Source organism: Antechinus flavipes, chromosome 4 (genome assembly GCF_016432865.1).
Source record: "Antechinus flavipes isolate AdamAnt ecotype Samford, QLD, Australia chromosome 4, AdamAnt_v2, whole genome shotgun sequence".
In the NCBI taxonomy this organism is placed as follows: Eukaryota; Metazoa; Chordata; class Mammalia; order Dasyuromorphia; family Dasyuridae; genus Antechinus; species Antechinus flavipes.
Window position 1 is genome coordinate 464,909,225 of NC_067401.1, and position 22,131 is coordinate 464,931,355.

Below are 22,131 nucleotides of genomic sequence, written 5' to 3' on the forward strand. Positions count from 1 at the left end.
CTCTCTAGCTAAAAAGACAAAACCAACCTCTTTCATATTCTCTCAATCTCAGACCAAAAAAAAAAAAAGATACTACCACTTGGGTTGGTCATCAACAAAATTCCATTTTAGACCACCCACTCCCATCATATATGTTTTTTGCATTGTTTTGTGCCTCACAACACAAGCCACCTATAACCTCTCCAGAGTATTAAAAAATCTTGTCATATGTATAACAATTTATAAGGCCAAGGTCTTTGAAAACAAGACTTGAATTGATTTTTGTTAAATCCACTATGCTTATTTCTTAGAAAGGAAGCTATTAATTGCGAAGTGTTGAGTTAGTGGATAATGACAAAGATGAAAAAACAAAAACAAAAAAGGATCGATAAATAATTTTAAAACTAAAAAGAAAAGAAAAATAAATTCAGAAAGGCACAAATGAGAAAATTTGTCATCATCATGTTATGTTTAATATGTTTTATGTTTGTTTTGTTAAAACAAACATAATAGAAGTTTACAATTTCATACACAATTCTATTTTTCTCCTTTGAATATTGGAATGTTCATGTTTTATGAATAATTGGCAAGGTGTTAATAAAAAAAAATGTTAAAAAGCAAAAAAAAAAAAAAAAAAAAGATCTCCTTGCTGTCTCCCAAGTTCCCAGCCCAGACTCTTCCCTTTCACTCAGGACACATCTGTGATCAATGGCCAAATAATTGGCAAGGTGTTAATAAAAAAGAATATTAAAATTCAAAAAACAAAACAAAACAAAACAAAACAAAACCAAAACCAAAAAACAATCTCCTTACTGATTTCCAAGCTCACAGCCTAGACTCTTCCCTTTCACTCAGGATACATCTATGATCAATGGCCAAGTTTTGTTGTTTGGGCTCCTGCCTTATCTCTCCTACCCATTCCCTTCTCACCTGGCCATTATCCTGACTTAGGCAATCATCATCACTCACTGGCTCACTGGTGTCCCTGCCTCAAGTTTCTCTGACTCTATCTAACACATCTTCTACCTGGCCATTGAAATGTTTTCCCTAAAGGGCAGGTCTGATTATATCACTCTCACATTTAATAAATTCTGATGATTCCCTATTATCTCTAGTATCAAATACAAATTCTCCTAGTGGATTTTTAACACCCTTCCCCAAATGGCTCCAACCAACTTTTCCAGGCTTTACTCCTCTTTTATATTAATTCTATTATACTCTATGGCCTAGCCAAAATGATGCTGATGCTCCCTACACACAGCATTCTCTCCTATCCTTGCACTTTTATACTGCCCCCTGCCAAGAACCCACTCCCTCTTCCCCTCGATCTTATAGAATCCCTTGTTTTATTTGGTATTCAAAAGCCACCTAGGACATCCTGCCTGATCTTTCTGACTAGAAACACTTCAAAAAGTTAGCTAATGTATAGTGTGAATATACTTCTGGATTTACATTCTGTCTCCTCTAATAAAATGTAAGTCCTGTAAAGGCAGGAACAATTTCCTTTCTGTCTTTGTCTCATCCATCAGGGACTTTAATTCAGCTTTATGTAATATTGCTCTCCCTAGATATCAGCCCCCTGAAGTCCACAGAGCAAGGTTGACCCTATTTTCCATGACACCTTCTTGAATTTTTAAAAACAGAACCCTTGTTCCCTCTTAAATCAGTGGGGAAAAGAAATGAATGTGGCGATGAAATCTGAACAAGTCATACTGCCTGCCACAATGCAAGTGGCAGACAGGTTAACCATAAAGAGGAATATAACACTTATTAAAGCATTTGGGACAAGAGACCATCCACATGAGAAAGACATGTTATCATGTATTGGTCTACCTGCCATCTGGGGAAGGGGGTGGAGGGAAGAAGGGGAAAAATTGGAACAAACAGTTTGGCAATTGTCAATGCTGAAAAATTACCCCTGCATATATCTTGTAAATAAAAAACTATAATAGAGAGAGAGAGAGAGAGAGAGAGAGAGAGAGAGAGATGTTATCAAAGCATTCCAGATACATCTTTATAAGACTCTCCTTCAGAGTTTTCAGGGTCATAGAAGAAGAGAGGAGTGTTGGTTGTGATATATCTGTTGGGTTTAAGGGGGAAAAAGGTATCTTCAAAAAGGGATATATATATTAAAAAAAAAAACAGTATATGGCAAAAGTATAATTTGGGTGGGATTTTAAAAGTTTTTTTTTTAACCTTTTATTCTTATATCACATGCATTTCCCACAGTATCCCTCCTGTTCCCTCTCCCAGAGTAGGGCTATCCCTTTTAACAAAGAATCAAAAAAAGAGAAAGAAAAAAATTCCCCCAAAGTTATTCAACTCCTCATTAGACATTCAGTCCAATATCTGCTCTCGCTTTCATGTTCACTCCCGATTGTCTCTACCGTCTAGAAGAATAAAAGAATTTCATCTCTTTTTCTCTGCTCTTTAGAAGAGCAAGACATCCCTCAATATGCTATGGGGGGGTGATGTTCTAGTCACTGAGAAATATCTAGGAGAACTCTTTAGTTCTACACTTTTCTCATTTCTCTTGCAATGGCTAGCAGAAATGTCTTACACATGCCATAAATGGAAGATCAATTAAGTAGTCACTAAATAAGTATTTATTTGGATGGATGGATGGATAGATGGATGGATGGATGGATGGAAGCCAAGCCCAGGAACTCAGACACTCGTTCTCAAAAAAAGTCTTAGCAAAAAAATGACTGTCTTCAAATGCAAACAGCAATTTTTCCTAAATGCAAGTACATGAATACACAATCCATATTTAGCTATTTTAGAATCCATTTGCATTTCCAAACTCAAAAAAGGGGGTGAGAGGCACTTAAGAAAGAAACTAAAAGATTTAAAAACAGGTATTTCATTAGGCTAAAAGGGCACTGGGTGGGCCTGACAGGAATTATTCAGAACTCTGAATACATTAGCATCCCTAATTTTTCCACCTGCTATGAACAAGCAAGACCATCAATTTTTGAAAAAAATCAACTAACTTCATTGCTGGTGCAGTCAAAAGAGGGCTAGATTTAGAGCCAAAAACTTGAACCCAAAGGCCAGCAAAATCACTCTATCTTATGACCTAGAATAAGTCCTTTAACTGCCCTGGGTCTCAGTTTCCTTATCTATAAAAATAAGGAGGCCAGGATAGGTGAGCTCAAAGGTCTATTTGAGCAATGAGTGAAAACCCTGTGAGCCTAACCTAATACACTCTGTCCCATAAAACCACTAAGACTGTCTCACTTTTGTTTCCAATTCTAGCTGGATGTCCCCAGATATTGCCATTGCAGGCAATGTCTATTCCTTTCTTCCCTTAGCTTGGGTACTTAGATCAGGCTCTGATTAGGTCAGTGATGAAGGGCACACACTTTCCCAGGATGGGCATCCCATCCAGAGCGCCTCAACATGAGCCCTGCTTACCTACGTCTTTCCATAAACCATACAGAATCACTAAGAATCTTGGTGTTGCCAAAAAAAAAAAAAAAAAAAAAACTAAGGCAACCAAAATTAGAAGGAAAGCAGGAAGCTGGGGAAAAAATCTGCAACAAGTTTTTTCTGATAAAGGCCTCATTTCACAAATAGAAAGAGAAATGAGACAAATTTATAAAAAATAAGAGCCTTTTCCTATGAACAGGCAGTTTTCAGAAGAAAAAAATCCAAGCTATGCATAATCACATACAAATGTTCTAAATCATTATTGATTAGAAAAATGCATATTAAAAGAATTCTGATACACTGCCTCACGCTTCTCAGACTAGCTAATAAGATAGAAAAGGAAATTGGCAAATGTTGGAAGAGATGTGGAAAAACTGAAACACGTGCACTGGTGGGGGATTAATGAATTAGTCCAACCATTCTGAAGAACAAATCACTACTATGCCCTAAGGGTTATAAAATTGTCTGTACCCTTTGATCCAGGAATACCACTACTAAGTCTGTATCCCAAAGAGATAAAAGAAAAGGGGAAAAGGACCCATTTGTAGCAAAATATCTCTAATAGCTCTTTTTTTGTGGGGGCAAAGGATTGGAAATTGAAGTGAAGCCATCAAAGTGGGCAATGGCTAAACAAGCTCTGGTATATGGTTGTGAAAGAATACTGTTAAAAAAAATGATGCTCTCTGAAAAAACTGGAAAAACTGATATGAACTGATTCAAAATGAAGTGACCAGAACCAGGAGAACAGTGTTCACAGTAAGAACAGTGTTCACAGTAACAGAAATATTGTAAAGATGGTCAATTCTGAAAAACCAGTCAAGACAATGATTCCAAAGAATGATGAAAAGCATTGTCTTCCTCCAAAGAGAGAACTAATGATTCTGTGCTGTTTGAAGTATATATTTTTTATTTTTATTTTTTGTTTTGTTTTCTTTTGTCACATGGCTAATACAGAAACATGTTTTACATGACCATGTGAATAACTGATATCAAATTGCTTGCTTTGTCAAGGATGGGGAAAAAATAGCAGCAAGAAAAAAGAATTTCAGCCTAAGAAGTTTAAGAAAGGACTGTTTTAAAAAGTTTTATTTGTAACTGGGAAATATTTAACCAAAAAAAAAAAATTTCTTAGAATAGTTAACAATCATCAAAACCTGTCAGTATGTGACTTTAAAATGAAATTTTAGTTTTTTAAATGAATAAAAATCAATTTTTCTTCCTCCTTCCGCCAATAAAAAAAAAACTAAACTAAACCAAAAAACTTTGTTAACAAATATGTATAACCAGGCAAAATTCCTGCTTTGGCCAAATCCAAAAAAGGTTTGTCTTTAATCTATACTCTGAGTCTCTCACATCTCTATCAAGAGGTTTTTTTGAAGTATTCAAACTATATTTTTCTTTTCTTTAAAATTATTTATTGGCTTTTCCCCATTGCCTTGATTTCCTAATAAATTTTTTTTTTTATCTAGAGAGCCATTTCTTAAAATAAAAAGAACAAAAAACAGAATCAGCAAAACTAATGCCTTTTGAATCGGATAGTATATGTAAGGTCAACTTATTTTGTTCTAACATTTTAAAAAATCCTATCTTTCTAGTTTTTCAAATTGTTTTTGTAAAAATAAGTGAGTAGGGGTGCTGTGTGGTTCATGTCATCATTAAAAATAATGTCTTTCAATTCCAATAGACTTGGGATAGAAAATGCCATCCACATCCAGAGGCAAAATTATGGAGACAGAATGTGAATCCAAGTATACAATTTTAATCTTTGTTTGTTTGTTTGTTTGCTTTTTCTTTCTCATGGTTTTACCCTTTTGCTCTGGTTTTTTTTTTTTTCCACAACATGGCTAATGTGGAAATATGTTTAAAATGACTATACATTTACAACCTTTATTAGACTGCTTGCTGTCTTAAGAAATGGGGAAGTAAGGGAAGGAGAAAAAATTTGGAACACAAAAAAATCTTACAAAAATCAATGTTGAAAACTATCTTTATATATAATTGGAAAAATAAATTATTATTTAGAAAAAATAAAAGTAAAACATTTTGCTCAGAGAACAGTATTCAAGCATACTCCAAGCATAGCGGTGCCTCTGAGCTTAAAAAGAATTCTGGGGATGAGAATTGATGTCCCAAGAATCAAGATACACAAGGAACCCTGGGGGGGATCCAGGAAACCTCATCAAAACAATGCTTTTCTTTTTTGACATAGTAAGATACATATTTATAAATGTTAAGCACAGAAGTTAATATACTAACTTAAGGAGATGGCTAGGTGATAATATGACGGTAATATCTTTACTGATATCCTGTTCAAAGGATTGGGTAGACTTCAAAATATTGGGTAGACTTTTCTTTGGACAGCTGGTTAGCTTTGATCTGTTTTAATTTTCTCATCAGTGATGTGAGGATAATAACCCAACCCAAATATGATCAAATGAAATCATATTTGTAAAAGATTATTATAAATCTTAAAAACTCTATATAAATCCTAGGGATGATGAAGATGATGATGTTTATGATGAAGAAAAAACTGAAGCTCAGAGGGAAAAATACTTAGGTCCAAGCAAGTGACAGAGACATTCCCTTTGACACTGTACCACTTTACCTCTCCTTCCATTTTTGACTGCTGAGATCTCATCCAAAACTAAATGACTATCATGAGCTACCGACTGCTGCCCCAGAAGTAAAGGATACCAGGTGCAGATGGAGACCAACATTTTTGGACAAAGCTCATGTGGAGATTTGACTTGCTTGTCTATGCATATTTGTTACAAGGGTTTTGTTTTTTATTTCTCCCTTTTAAATGGGGGTGGGAATGAAAGCAAAAACAATGCTTATTAATTGGAAAACCAAAGAAAAAGAAAAAAGGAGTAAAATCATGTTAATCAGGATCAGGACTATAAAACTTTCTGCTGATGTCGAATATAACTAGACAGGTAGGTGGGTGGATGGATGGATGGATGGATACATTCATACATATATATATGATAGAGGCAGAGTGAAGGAAGAAAGGGGGAAGAAAAGGAGAATCAGAATATATTTATTAAATGTTTACTGTTTGTCAGGTATTGTGCCAAATAGTAAGGCAATAATAGAGCTTAAAGTATAAATCCCAATTCTCTGCTATCTTTCATCAATTAATTAATTAATTTTGGTGGTGCTTTCATGGATTTCATCCTCCAATGTTCAAAAGTTAAAGGTATTAAAGCAATTGTATTCAGAACTTAGAAAACCCATGAAAGAAAACAAAAACAAAAAGCATTTACCTGTATGCGAGGAGCCGGCGTACCCAATGATTGTAATCCCAAGACTTTGGCCATCCTTTTTAGTGAGTTCAACATCATAAGTATCAAAAAGAGAAGTGTTAACCTGAAGAAGAGAATGAAAGCCAATTTCAATCGATAATAATGGCATCTGCTATGACAGGATCTCAGAGGGGGGGAAGGCATCAGTACCCACCATTATCTAGTGCAACAAGTGAGCACAGGAAGATTTAGAGAATGGGAGTGACTTATCCTACACAGTCTTAGCACCACAGATCTTGAGTTGGAAAGGGAAGCTCACAGTCCATCTTGTATAATCCTTTCATTTCACAAATTAAGTGATTTGTCATATAGCTCTATCATTGTGAAAATACTCTCAATTTGTCCAGGATCCTTTTCTTCAAATAAGCATTTTAATAAGGATAGTATATAAATAGAACTGGAAGCCAGAGTGATTATAAGAAAAGAAAAAAGGAGATACCTTAAGTTGAAGAAAGAAAGGATCTTAAGTTGGGACTAAATGTTAGAAATATTATACTAGGGCTTAAGCTAAAAATATTATTTTAGAGGCTGACCTAAAAAAAAAAAATCATTGAGTTGCTTTGGATTTATAATATAACAAAGAATAGATGAAGAAGGAATCAATACAATACTATTTTGAAAGGAAATCAAAACTCACTTTTTAAAAAAGGCTTTTAAAATTAAAATAATTTAAACTAAAAACTTATTTTAAACAAGAAAGATAAGAAAAATATAGAAATTACTTCCCCCAAAACTCCCCTTCCCCCTCCACCCCTAGAATGCACAGTATATGTGGGGAAAGGGAAGTAAACGGGGCACAATAAGGATCAAAACTCATATAAAAGAGTTTGTAAAAAATTAAAGAGCTACAAATCTTAAATAGGCTAAATCCTAACACTAAAAGAGATCTACGGGTCCCTTTAGGCCCCTAGAAATCAAAGCTAAAAGACCTTTTTCTTATGAAGCTCTTCTACAGTTCAGTAGCAATAATTATCAGCTATCACCAAACACTGATTGCATTTGACTATTGGGACAAATTCATAGACACCAGGGTAAGAACTCCTGCTCTAATCTAATCATCCCCCTATTTTATGGATATGAAAACTGAGACCCAGGTAGTCAAAGTGACTTGTTCAGTAAATTGAAGTCACAAAGAAACAGAGCTCTTCCTGTCAGACTAGCGCTTGTGGACATCACATATAACAGTGTAAAGAGCACTATCTTTGACTCCCATTCCACCAATCTGAACTAGACAAGTCACTTTACTCTTAAGCCTCAGTTTCTTCATCTGAGAAGTGGTAATAAATGACCTCCAAATTGCTCTCCAGCTCTACTAATCCTATGTCTGTCATCACTTCAGGAGGCCAGCTCTTCTGCAAGGATACTAAAGTCAAGCCCAGTCAATAAGCATCAATTAAGTACCTACTCTGTGCCAGGCACTGTGTGAAAGTGATTTCTGAGTTTGCCACAGATGGGCCAGACTTGCCAGCACATATAATTTCCCCCCTTTCTTTCCTTCTTGATCTTTCTCTTACATTCCCTCTCCCTTCCCCTTTATTCTTCTTTTCCGAAACCTAGAGCCTACAGTGTGACTCATGAGAATAGCTGATCTACTCCAGTTGTACAGAGAAAAAAGGTTGCTGTAAAGCAAAAGTAGCTTAAAAGACTGAAGACAGAAGCATATACTCACAGAGCTCTGGTTACAAGTAGGCACAGATGGTAGTGCTACAACGGGCAAGGTTGTTGGGGTTGGAGGAGTCACCGAAATTTCCCCGATGGGGTCTCTTGCCACTACCATCCTCACAAAATTCCCACAATTCCTCAGCACTTGAGCAACTTGCTCGCTGCTCATCCCTTGCACGTTTGTGTCGCCAATCTTCAAAATATAGTCTCCTGTCTGAAGCTTTCCATTCTTCAAGATAAAAAAAATGAATGAATGAATGAATTAAAAAAAATTTTTCTTAAGCATTTACTATGTTCTAGATACTCTGCAAAGTTCTGGGAATATGAATGGAAGAAAGCAAGACATTAACCCACAGGGAAACATGATCCTTTCTTCTTGGATTTCTTTTATCTATACAGGTGCTGAATCCCTCTCCCCAATAGAATGGAAGCTTCTAGAGGCCAGGGATAGTTCATATATCATTCGGATTTGAGGATCATAAGATCCTCTGACTTGGAAATTCTATGTTCCATGATTTGACAATTTGTACATGGACACACACACAGGATTTGAACCTAGCCCCTCTTTCAAATGTATGATGCTGCTTCCCATTTGATGAACCTGACTGCATTCTGCCTTGATATTTTCTAGCTTATCAAATCAGAGTGCCTAGAATTAGGCATCAGAAGAGGTATAACAGCACAGGATCTAGAGCAAAGCTCTTTCATTCTAAGACATTACACTTCTCCACACAACCCAAATTCTCACAATTGTTTTTGGCCATCCATATCACCCTTTTCACTCACCTTGAGCCTGAAATCCACTGAAATTTCTAAATACTTAAAAAAAAAAAACAACTGACCTTTTTCCAAAATGTACTTGAAAAGACTTTTTTTTTAAATACTCCAATGAAACACTTTTTTTTTCCTATTAGATTTTGTTTCATTAGTTTCAATTCAATGCTTTATCCTGTCAAGATCTCTGAGACTCCCGGTTCTGACATCTAGTACATTAGCTCTCCCTTTCAGTTACTGTCACCTGCAAATTTGTCAAACATACTGCCCATTCACCTTTGTAAGTTACTCATAAAAAATGCATACAGGACCAAACAGATTTCTGGGGTGCACCACTGGAAACCACATGTTACACTGAGCCTTGATGATTTCTCTTTGATGTCAGTCATTCAACCAGTTCTGAGCCTATCAAATTGTATTATCATCTCCTTTCCATCTCCCCCCATCTTTTCTGCAAAAATATTAGGTGGTCAGTTAATAATATTTATGAAGATATATTTTTCAATAAACATTTACTAAAAATCTACATATTTAAATAAATATTTACTGATATATATATCATAATATTTACCAAGATATATATTTCATTAAATATTTGCTAAGCTTTTTGTATATATTGCAATAAATATGCTAAAAATATACATTTCAATAAATATTTACTGATTGTATATACTTCAATAAATATTTACTAAGATTTATATTTAAATACTTACTGACATATATTCTAATATTTACCAACATATATATTTCACTAAATATTTACTAAGATATATGTGTATATATTATAATAAATATTTATTAAGATATATATTTCAATAAATATTTACTGGTTATATACACTTCAATAAATATTTACTAAGATATATAATTCAATAAGTATTTACTGATTATATACATTTAAATAAATATATACTAAGATATATAGTATACATATATTTTAATAAATATTTACTAAGATATATATGTACACATATAGGTGTGTATGTATATTTTTTTCAATAAATATTTACTAAGATATATTTTATTAAAAGCTAAGTTAATGACATCACATGTAAACTACAGCTCTCTTAGTAAATTGACTTGAATCATCTAAATCCAAGAGGCAGTATAGTACAGTGGATAGAGGTCTATCCTGACATCAGGAAGATGTTGATTCTAGTTGCGAACCTGGCTACATGATATGGGAGTCATCTAACTTCCAGGTGCTTCAGCCTATTCTCTCCCAAACTGCAAAAAGCTTCTTTTCTTAGGGTCTAGAATAACTAATAAATGCTTGTTGACTTGACCTGACTTGGGGAGTTCCCAAAATGGATGTAGTCAAAGATTTAGATAAAGATACCTAAATAAATATAACTTGGAAGTTTAAAAGAACAGAATCGCTGAGTCACCTAGTCCAATCCCTAACCCTTAAACAACACCCTTCTACAATAAAAATCACCTTTATAAAATCCTCAACTACCAACCATCTACTTAAAGCCCTTTGAGGAGGGTGACTCAACAGCCCTGGCCTTTCCTTTGACTTCAGGTCAGTTCTCTCAGAAAGTTGTTCCTGTCACAACGCAAATCTGCCTCTGTCATTTTCACCAACCCACACAGTGTTCTTGGTTCACCGAATCACTGATGGATGGATCACTCATCAGGAAAGATGAATAGAGCTCAGATCGGGAACTTCAAAGGAAAAATTCTCCCCACAGGGTACCTGAGATAATGCCCAGAAAGTGCTTTGCATCAGAAAGCATTATATGAATATAAGCTGTTATTACTGTGATTATCCCCTTATTCTTCCAACAAATAATATTAGTCCAACCCACTAGCATTTTCAAGAGAAGAAATGTGATCCATTAGTGAATTTAACAGACTCCCTCCCCCTGAAATAAGCCTCTACTAACAGGTTAATGCCTTAAGACCTGACCATGACTGAATGGAAAATCCTAATTATTAGAGTACCACTTGGGAGCATTTTCCCTACAATTTCTTTCTACCTGAGTAGCGTTCCCAAAGAATTGCTGAGCCATTCTTTGAAAATGCAAAAAGAAAGGCCTCAAGTGGAAGGCAAGAACCATTTTCTGCTCTTCTGGCACACTGTGCAAAATAAAGTTGGTACACAAAACTGAAACATTCATTTTGCAACTGAGAAAAACTGCTGGGCTATCAGTAGGCTCAGGCAACTCCTTGCCACTGCCTCCAAATGCAGTCCAACCCCAGCCTGAATAGCCCTCAAAATGTCAAGAGTCAAAGAGCATTTATTAAGTACCTACTATGTGCCAGACATTGTGCTAAGCTACCAAGCATGCAAAGAAAAGTAAAAAAAAAAAAAAGGAGAGAACCAGGCCTCTAGGAACTCACAGCTTACTGGGGGAGATAACATGATCCTTCATCTCCTCCATCATCATCATTCTCATAACTGTCAAATTCATCTTCCTTTTATTTTTTTTTTTAATCTTGCATTGTATATTTATTTATTTTGTTAAACACTTCCCAATTACATTGCATTTTGATCTGGTTCTGTTGGCTTTGGATCAGAAGTTTGAGCCCTCTGACATCATATAATCCCTCACCCCCATTTTACTAATTTCAGAGCTAGCTCAGCCCTGGCTTTCCCAGCTTCCTAATCATTTCTGGGTCTTCACCATCTTTCTGACCCACAAATGTAGGTGTTTTCTCTATATTCTCTCTTCTGACCTCTCAGACCAACTCCCATACCTTTAACCACCACTTCTCTGCAGATGGATCCTATATCTCTGTCTGTAGACCTGACCTCTTTTCTGAGTTTCTGTTCCTTTCTCCATTTGCCTTCAGGAAGTCTTCACCTCTATATATTATTAGCATCTTAAGCCCATTAAGTCTAAAACTGATCATATTCTCTTGTCCCATAAACCTGCTCTCACTACTCCTGACTTCTTCATTTCTATGCTCCCCCCAAGCACCTATCAATCCATTCCTATTTCAAATTCACATTTCTCAAGCAGAAATCTAACCATGTCACCCAATCCCCTTTCTCAAGAAGCTTCAGTGATTTCCTACTGCCTTGAAAATAAAAGTCAAATTAATCTGTTTGCCATGTAAAGACCAAGCTGGCTCCAATCTATATTAAAAATTATATTCTACTGGATAAAAACACACAGATTAGCCAATGCAAAGAATATGCAATGTTGTGATTTTGGTCAGGGGAAGCACTACCAACCAGGAGATAAGGAAAGGTCCCTTTAGCTGAAAAAAGCCAAAGATTTCATCCAATGGAAGCTGGAGAGCATTCAAGGCAGGAGAGATAGGCCCTCTTTGGAAGGTGGGATGTTATCTGTGGGGACTAGCCAGTAAATGATCTTTGCCCAAGGTTACAGAGATAGTGAGTTAGGATTCAAATCTAGACCTCTCCCCCAAGCAGTCAGGACCTTCTGGCAATCTGGTACAGAATCAGATTTTTAAAGAATTGTTGTTGTTTTTTTTTTTTAGTTAGAGATGGAGGAAAGTAAAGAGGCATCTGGTTCACCAATGACATCAGCAGACCATCCCATCCTCATTGTTATCCTCTACAGATAATATTCCACCTCCTAAGGAGGCTGCCCCTCCTGCCTGGAATGCTCTTCCACTTCCATTTTGTGAAATTTCTACCCCCTTCAATGCTCAGCAAAAAGGCATTGGCCAATGTGGGGCCTTTTCTAATTCCCCTAGTAGATGAGTTTTTCCTTGCCAAAATAACACCCCGGTATGTATTCTTTTTTATTTCCCCATTAGAAAATCCTTTTCAGGAAGGCAAGGACCATTTAATTTTGGCTTTGAACCCTGATGTCTGACACAAAGTAGGCAGTTACTAAATGTTTGTGGAATTGGACTGAACTACTTTGTAGCGGGAAGTAACTTAATAGTTTTGGATTGAACTGACTGCCTGCCTTTCTCTTTTAAAATGCACTCTATATATTTATTTTTCCCAATTTTACTTCACCTCTTGCTTAATTTAAACTGTGGCAGTTAATTTGCATCTGTCACTGGAAGCCAAACATTTTGTTCATTACAGAAAAGCAGGTGTTCTCAAGAATCAGTCAAAGGCAAAAACAGTTATTAGTCAGATTGATAGATAGGGCAGGCTTTGAAATGACAGGCAACTTTCTTCATTCCTGCATCTCAAATTGCTGGCTTTTATTTGAATTTTGCAGGAGGCCTTCTCCTTCTATAATCTGTAGAGTAGGCAAGCAAATTAGAAGAAAGAGAGCTGAATTTGCACCTGAACAGGTAATTCGGCATCAACAAGAGCTGTCAAAGAGCAGGAGCAAAATATAAACCCAAAAGCAAAGGAGGTCAAGTATCAACAGTGGTCAAAAGCACCCATTCTTCCATTCATCTATTAAGATATTAAAAATATATACAGTCTTTTTAAAATATACAGATATATGTTTAAAATATATATAGATATATTTATCTTTAAAAATATATAATTATATTAACCTAAACTTTCTGGGACCCACAACTATTTTCTCTTTTAAGAAACAGGATATCCTGAAGCAAAATTTTATTATGGTGAAGGAAGGAGGTGAGCACTAGTCCTTGATGGTTACATAGTCCAAATGACATGTCTGCTTGCCCTTTCCCAGGCTTGGTGATTGATGTTTGGTTAGTGTACCTGTTATCTCCAAATCAGCCCGATAAGTTTGGAGAGGTTCATCACTAGGTTGGCTGAAGAAGGGGAAATTTTTAAGTCCCACCAATTTTTTTCTATATCATAAAAGAACTATGAATTGAATCAGCAAAGGAAGTACCCAAACCCTGGGGGATCTGTGATCCCATTTTCATGGGGTTCACCTCCAACACTACAAATCATCCACCACTGACCATCCTGGACATCTCCCAAGCGTGGCCTCCCTAAATCAACACAGGGAGTCTATTCAACATGACTTTCTTCACACTCTCCCGACATTTCAAGGGCCTATAAAATACACAAGTTATCCACTATTGACCCTTCACTCTTGCCAGTAACAGTGAACTTACGCACCAGGGAGTCACGGGGAGACTGGTTTTACTTAGGGCAAGTTAACCATCCCATAGTCCTTCTGGAATAGACACCGGCCCCCTTTGCTGGAAGGGTCCCATCAGAGAGGGGCAGAACAATTTTTAAAAGAATAAACTTGGTAAAGTGAAACAGAACCAAAAGATATCTATACCAATATATTTATAGCATCAAAGAACTGGAAACAAAGTAAATGCCCATTGACTGGGGAATGAACAAAGCTGATGGGGAATGGGGAATGGCTAAACAAACTGCAGTGAGTGAATACAATGCAAAATTACTGTGCTATAAGAAACACTGATTATGATGGATACAGAAGTATCCAACATATGAACTGATACCAGTTCAGCAAGCAGAGCCAAGAAAACCATATACACAATGATTACAAGAATGCAAATGGCATGAACATCAATAAAATAATTGAGGACAAATGTTGGAAAGTTATAATGCTCAAGTTTGGCCCCAGAGAAGAGAAATATTAAGGCAGCTTCCTCCCAACTGTATAGGGGTGGGAATGATGGGTGTGAAAAACTGTATACAATGGCCAACTTGCTAAACTGGTTTCTCCCCCTTCTTTTTTTTTTTTTTAATCCCTTATTATTACTGATGTGATGGGGGGAGAGGAGAGATACATCAAGAAATGTTGGTGCAGTAAAAGCAAAAGAGAGCAATTCAAATTTTTTTTAAAGGATCTAGATTCAAATGGAACAAAAAGGGCATTTTTTGCCACCCCACCAAACCTTACGCTTCAGTAGAAAAGACAAATATGATATGATTTAAGGGGCATAGGTAATGACAAAGTATTTCACTTACAAGTGCACCCAACAAAAGATTTATTTGGGTGAGTGGTTGTCTATAGAGAGTTAATAGGAGGGAGGAGGGAAGACTGGTTGTGAGGAATAACAGCAGGGAAAAGAGCAACCTTAGTGTAATGTAGTTTAACCAAATCAATTCGCCATCCTCTATCATGTCACTGAGATCAGACACACTAATGAAATTGAGATATTGATAAGAGCAACGGTTCATGGTTGAACATGAGTTATTTATAGGAACAAGAAGCCCAGTTTTCAGTGAAGAATCAAAGAAGGAAGACCAGAGACCAGTCCCTTGGCTATGGAGGTAAGGGGCAACAAAAGTGACAAATGGTACAGAAGTAGCAGTAGGGAGGCACCCAAGATAAACAACCTAAGGTAGGCCGGTTCCCAGAGATAATGTCAAGGAACAGTTCTTCCCTTGGCAAAGTGAAATCCAAGACAATGGAGAGCCTCACGGCCCACGACTGCAAACTGGCAGGAATGGGCTTATATGGAGAAACCTGCCCGAGGTAACCATGCACTTTCTCTGACTGTTCTACTGCAGGATAAAGCTATTGGAGGCTCTTGGAAGGGAAGACAAAAGATGCCTTTTTTGTTCTGATTAAGTATAGATCCCTCTTTAAAAAAAAAAAAAAGGCTTTTTAGGCTTGGTTAGCTAGAAAACCAGGTAGTCAGAGGAAAGCTGGAAACAGGGAGAACAAAACATTTAATTACATTGCTAATAGTCCAGCAAAAATGTCTTCCATGCTGAAAAAGTTTTATCAAAGGAAACCTATGTACCATTCAGACTTCTAAGAAGAATGATTTTGCAGAAACGGACACTCTCTCCACATACCCACACTGCAACCTGTCAGGCCTTTTATTTTTCCAGCTATGGGTTGGTCCAAATGACCCATGGGCTTTCTCTCGACCCCAAAGCCCTGCAATTCTGCAGCTGTGATTTGTATTTGTTTTTGCTGAAAGTTACCAAGTTTTATACAAACAATAATTTTTTTGAACAATGACAAAAAAAACAATAGTCACACAGAACAGCCACATACCCGATGCGCTAAGCCTCCAGGAACAATCGTCTTCACAACAACACCGCTCGATTTTCCACCGACGATTCCAAAACCTAAGCCGGAGCCATCGTTAATAAGTTCAACATCTTCAATATGACCCCAGCAAATCTATAATTGACAGCAAAAAACATCTGTTACAGTCAGCCATCATCAACATTTCTAGGGATTTTCTGTATGGAAAGGAACATCACCCACTCAACAAACCCAGCAATTATTAAAAATATTGAGTACCTATTATATGCAAGCTATTAAAAAGGGATTAATAAGACAAGGTCCCTGCTCTCAAGGCAGTAACCATTTATTTGGTAGTGGATATGGAAAGTGCGCATTACTGAGAGACACAGACAAGCAGACAGAGATGAAGAGACAAAGAAAACTAAGAGAGATACAGAAATAATGAAATGGAGACAGAGAAGGTAGGTAGGTAGGAAAGTAGGAAACAGAAAGATGGGCAAGTTCTATTAATGGCAGACTGGAATTAGAATTTGGAAACTGGGCAGTATTTTGACAAGCCAAGACTGACCCAGAAGGCACTCTGGACGAAAAGCAAGCCAAGGAGGCAAGAGAATTAAGCCTGTGTTTGGATGGGACATGGGATATACACAGAGGCAGTTGAACTCTCCAATCACTCAGAGGCTTGAATGTCTAAAGACTTTAGGCACTGGAGGACCACAGATGATTTAGTCTCAAGCAAACTGATGTGGTGGCAGCGGGTACAAAGGGACTGCAGGCAGGAGGAATAATATGGAGCTCATTTTTAAACTCCACATATGAGAGCCACCCCCCCCCCCTTTCACCAAGGGGTAAATCTTTCAACCCTTAAAGAAAACCATATATACAATGAGCCTTTCACCAAAAAGTGAAAGGAGACACATTTTGATATCTTGTTCTAACTTGCATTGGAATTATGCAACACATTCAAAAACTCATGACCTCCATCCATACCCTCACTTGTTTATTCTTACTGCTTCGTGGACACTCATTAGAGCAAATCACTTAAAATGAAGTGGTTGGACTAGCTGGCCCCTAACATTTCTTCTGGCTCTAAATAAAAATCCTTTACAAAGATATCATGATTAGGACTATCCCCCAAAGTAACCAAAGAAAAAGGAAAAGGCCCTATAGGTATAAATATTTATGCAGCTCTTTCAGTGATGACAAATAACTAGACATTGAGGGGGTACCCATCAATTGAAGAATGGCAGAATAGATTATTCTATAAAAGTATTACAGAATATAAGTGTGCTGTAAGGAATGATGAAAGAAGTAACAAAGAAACTTAGGAACATTGTTAAGAACTGAAATAAGCTGAATCAGGAGAACAATTTATATACCAACAACATTGAAAAAAACAGCTAATTTGAGACTTAAAATCTCTGATCAGTACAATAACCAAGCAGGATTTTAGAGGGCCTGTGATGAAGTAAGATCCTATCTTCTGACAGAGAGAGGATGAGTGCAAAGTACATTTTTTATTTCTTGGACATGGTCAATGTATGACTTTTTATTTGACTATCCATTTTTTACGTGGGTTTTTTCATTCTTTCTTTTAAATGGGGGAAAGATGTGAGAGGGAAAGAAAATAGAGTTTAAAGAAAATTAAATTAGAAGGAAAAAAAAAAGACTCTTTGCAAAGAAAATAAAAATAACTAATACTCCAAGGTCAAGGAAAAACGAATTCTTTGGCTACAAATGGCATCAAGGAAGAAAGAAACCTTTCCCTATCTTCTATTAGAGTAATAACTAAATCTCAGCCACAGAATTGGAGAGCTCCTCTAGTCTGACTCACATCTAGGAGAATCCTAACTGTATCACTGACTAGTGGTCACCCACTTTTGGGGGAGAGAGTTGGCAACCTAAGTCATAGGCTAAGAGCACTAGCTGAGAAGAAGCAAATCTATATAACAGCAAGTCTACATCTGTCTCAACACACCAGAGTTCCTAGTTTGGCCCTCTGGGACCAAGCAGAACAATCCTGATCCCAGGTTCTATGGGACGGGCTAATGATTCATTTTCCTAATGTAGCTTAATTTGTCTTCTGAAGCTCAGCAAACAAACACTTGTCATCAAGATGAGAAACACAAAATCTTCTGGGAAAGTGACAGCAAAAAAAAAAAAAAAAGAAAGAAAGAAAGAAAAAAGAAAAGAAAAGAAAAAAAAGCTCCTTATGAACTACCCTGCCTCTGAAAATGCTAATTGCTTTTAGTGAAGCCAGATCCCACTCATATACTAACAAGCTTTGAGTTGTTAGTTTACCTCTCTGGACCTCAGTTTTCTAATCTTTGAGATGAGAGGATTATACTCATCCTTCCAGATCTAAATCTAAGATCAGATGATTCTCTGAAAACAATCAAAATTTCCCTCCCTCCTCTCCATAAGCTCCAAGTCAACCAACCACCTCTCTGCCCAAGCCAGCCACAGTGCGATGCCAGAGGAACATGTGACCTAGAGGCTTCTCTCTGGTGAACAAAGAGACTGCCTTTTCCTGAACACTTCGGGAGTCTCTTCCCCTATCTAATCAACCACCTGGGCACATTCTTCCTCTTCCTTTCTCCCCCAGTTCTGGAATCAGGAACCAAGATTAAGCAGTCGGTGTCCCTGGATGGGGTGTGTCAATCTTCTCTGAGTTCCACAATAAAGTGTGCAAGGACTGCCTTTGTTTTTTTGCAAATATTAAGCCATTTGCTAAATGCTTTTTTATTCATTCATTCATGTCAGGAAATTCCCTTCCTATTTTCTGACTCACTTTCTCAGGAGGAGGAGGAGTATCGCTCAGACTAGTAGAACTTGGGCTTGGCCACTGTCGCGATCCCCTGGCGACCACCAGCCGCAGAGATCCTGTGCACTGCTGGAGCAGACTTATAGCCTGCTGATGGGTCATATTCCTGTCCAGAAGAGTGTAATTGACGGCCAGGATTTGGTCATTTTCCTTTAGTCGCTGATCCCTAGAAAGAGGGAAAAGACATTTTTCTCTCTGTTAAGCGGTTCCTTCACTTCTCAAAGGAAAATGCACAGAAACCCAATACATGTGGCCTCCCCATTCAGCAGGTTGCTCCAGAATTCTTTTGTTTATGACACTGTTTCAATTAAAGACTACAACTTAGCACTTCAGAATGTTTTTGCATCGAGCACACATTAACTAATTAACACAAGTTACACTGTGTGCATCCTGCAAATTGTTGGGATGTTGGATTTCTTTAATGATTTTAAAGGTAAACAAAAACAACTTAGGAGGTGTTCCCCACACCCACCCAATCTGTTTCCTCCCCACTGCCTCCAAATAATCCACCCCCAACCTGCTGAGATATGGCTTCGATGCTAGGCTGAAACTGCTCCAGTCAAAGGCACTTTCAAGGCTAGGCAGGCCTCTTCCCGGCCTCCCATCCCATGACCTCTCCAGCCTCTGGCAGTGTGGACTACTCCACCTCCTTCAAATGTTCTTCTGGAACGAATTCCTGCATATTATCTAGCCTCTGGGACTCAATCCTCCTTAATCTAATTCTCCCTTTTGGTGAGATCCCTCTTTTCTTCTCTTTTTTTTTTGAATTTTATTTCTTGGAAAGCCCATCCACCCCCAGGATAATCACTTTTTAATAAAACCTGATCACCAACTTAAGGACAGCCAGGTGGTGCAATAGTTAGAGGGCTAAGCCTGGAGTCAGGAAAACTCCTTCTCTTCCTGAGTTCAAATCTGGCTTGACACTTCCTAGCTGTGTGACTCCAGGCAAATTAAGTTACATCACCCTGTTTACCTCAATTTCCTCATCTGTAAAATGAGCTAGGGAAGGAAGTGGCAAACCTCTGCAGTATCTCTGCCAAGAAAACCCTAAATAGGGTCATGGAGAGTTGGCCATGAGGGAAAAACTACAAGATGATAAATGGCGATCCGGCTTCAGCCTAAAGAACTTAAATGAGGTAGCAATTACTCTGACCTCAAAGCTCAAACTCTCAGGAAGCTTTTCACTGCCTCTGAACAACTTCCTTCCCCTCACTGCCCTGGATCCTGCCATCTGGGGCCAAGCAGGACTTGCCTATACACAGAGTTCAGCTCCTCAGACAGAACCTGGGGGTGGAAGGGCCCTCCGGAGCTATCCAATCCATCTCTCTCATTTCACACATCAGAATCACTGAGGCCCACGGAAGTGCAAGGGACTTGAAGAGATATGGTGGGGAAAATGAAGGATCAGCAAAGGATTGTTTCTTTTTAAAAAGAACCCCTACCTGTCTGCTATACTTCCCGGCTGGACTTCCTTCACGAAGAGATCAACGCCGGCTGCGTTTGGCTTTCTTACGGTCACCACGCTGAATCCCAGGCCTCCAGTGGATGGCTTTGCTATGTCTATATATTCAATCTGTCTGCCCTGGTGGGGAGAGAAATAAAATCCACAGCTTGATGCTGAGCTAGCTCTGAAACTGCTGAGCACAGATGAGGCTCCTTTGGACAGTTCTGAGACTAAACCGACCAACATTTTGATTTCTGGGAAAACTCACTTTATGAATGTCACGAAAAATCAAATCCAGGGAATGTCAGTCCCTAGGATGTTCTGAAATCTCAGGGAGTTAGGGAAGCATTTTGACACTTCTTTCCCACAATGAGCTGAATCCCCAGAGGAAGAACAACTCTCAGAGGTCATGTTGCTTCCCATTGTGTGTTTTCTGCATTTCTACAAACATCTTCAAAATGGTATGGATTTTCTCCCTCACTGGTTTCTTACAAAAAATTCTCTTTCGTTCCATTTTTGGAGAAGCAAAGAGTCCAAGGCTCTAAATCCTCAGCGGAGGAGCTTTTAGCCCAAAACAAGGAGGACCTTGGGGAGAAGGCATCCCGTTTTAATCCAATGACAAGTTCATATCGCTCTCTATCGGGACAACCTGAAAAACTAGGAGAAAGCATCCCCCTTCACTTGAGCTTTATCTTAAAAGCCGCAGCTCCGGGCCTGATTGCCAAGGATTTTATTCACTCCATTAATAGCACACTAATTGAAAGAGTAGCATTTCTAATGCCAGGAGGCTAACAAAAGCAAGGCCCCAAAATTAACGTTGAACAATGAAGCAAATGGAATAAAGTGATAATGCTAGGTAAGGGATTCTGGTTTAAGTGGCGCTTTTAAAATTAATGAATTTGCTATCTGATTTGGCCTTCTCTTTTCAAATCAGTCTCCAACTGTAAGCTGAAGCTCACGGGCAAAGGCAAGTTTCATCGATGACTTCAGGTGAGGGACAAATCTGGTCCCAAATGTCAAAGATCAATTACAGAATATACATGAGTTCGAAGAGAAATTAGACAAAGGTGAGACTTGAAATATTTCTCATCCTTGAATATAGTTTTTAAGAGGGCATCAGATCCATTCCTGCCAATCCTGTTGTATTGGATAGGATCCGAAGAGGAAAGGGAGAAGGGAGGGAGGAATCAAATCACTTCTCAGGGAGATTACAGGCAGCCTTCCCCCTCCAAGCAACCAGCCCAATTCTCCTCTGTGCTGACAGGCTGTAGGAGAAGCAGGTCAGGGCAAGACTGGGCCAAGTTCGCCTCCAATTCTACTTGGAGAAAGGGTTTCTTTGCTATCCCCCTAACATCCACAATCACTACTAAAGCAAAGACATGAAAACCTATGAGAATACATTTTAAATTTAAAATTAAATTTAAATTAAAATTGCCAATCAATCCACCAACATTTATTAAGTTCTTTTTAAATTTTCCTTGAAGGATTGGCTCTCTGGAAGAGGAAAAGGTGAAATGTAGTGGATAAATAAGCATTAATTAAGTACCTACTAGATGGCAGGATGGGCAGCCAGTGGTATATAGATAAGACTCTATGGCTCTAGAACTCAGCTTCCTGATTTCAAATCTGGTGTCATACACTTACTAGCTTCATGACTCTAAGCAAGTCACTTCAATTTGTTTACCTCGGTTTCCTCATTGGTAAACTAAGCCAGAAAAGGAAATGGTAAATCCTCCACAATCTCGACCAAGAAAACTTCAATGTGGGCACGAAGAGCTGGACCCAACCGAACAACAATAACACATGCAGAGCAAGGAACTAAGGTGGATGGAAAGGTGGGTGAGCTTGTGGTTAAATCAGTATAGGATGAAGAATTTC

The 22,131-nt window shown here is 37.9% G+C and overlaps 1 protein-coding gene across 1 annotated transcript in view; it reads right to left on the bottom strand.

The window, feature by feature from the left end:
- PATJ (PATJ crumbs cell polarity complex component) overlaps window positions 1–22,131 on the bottom strand; it is a 325,629-nt gene that overhangs the window by 288,590 nt on the left and 14,908 nt on the right. Inside the window, exons 5-9 of the mRNA XM_051999546.1 lie at window positions 20,252–20,391; window positions 18,777–18,975; window positions 16,010–16,138; window positions 8,386–8,607; window positions 6,678–6,780 (exon numbers count right to left, since the gene is read on the bottom strand). Of these exons, the coding sequence (XP_051855506.1) occupies window positions 6,678–6,780; window positions 8,386–8,607; window positions 16,010–16,138; window positions 18,777–18,975; window positions 20,252–20,391 (793 nt within the window). The remainder of the gene's footprint in view (window positions 1–6,677; window positions 6,781–8,385; window positions 8,608–16,009; window positions 16,139–18,776; window positions 18,976–20,251; window positions 20,392–22,131) is intronic.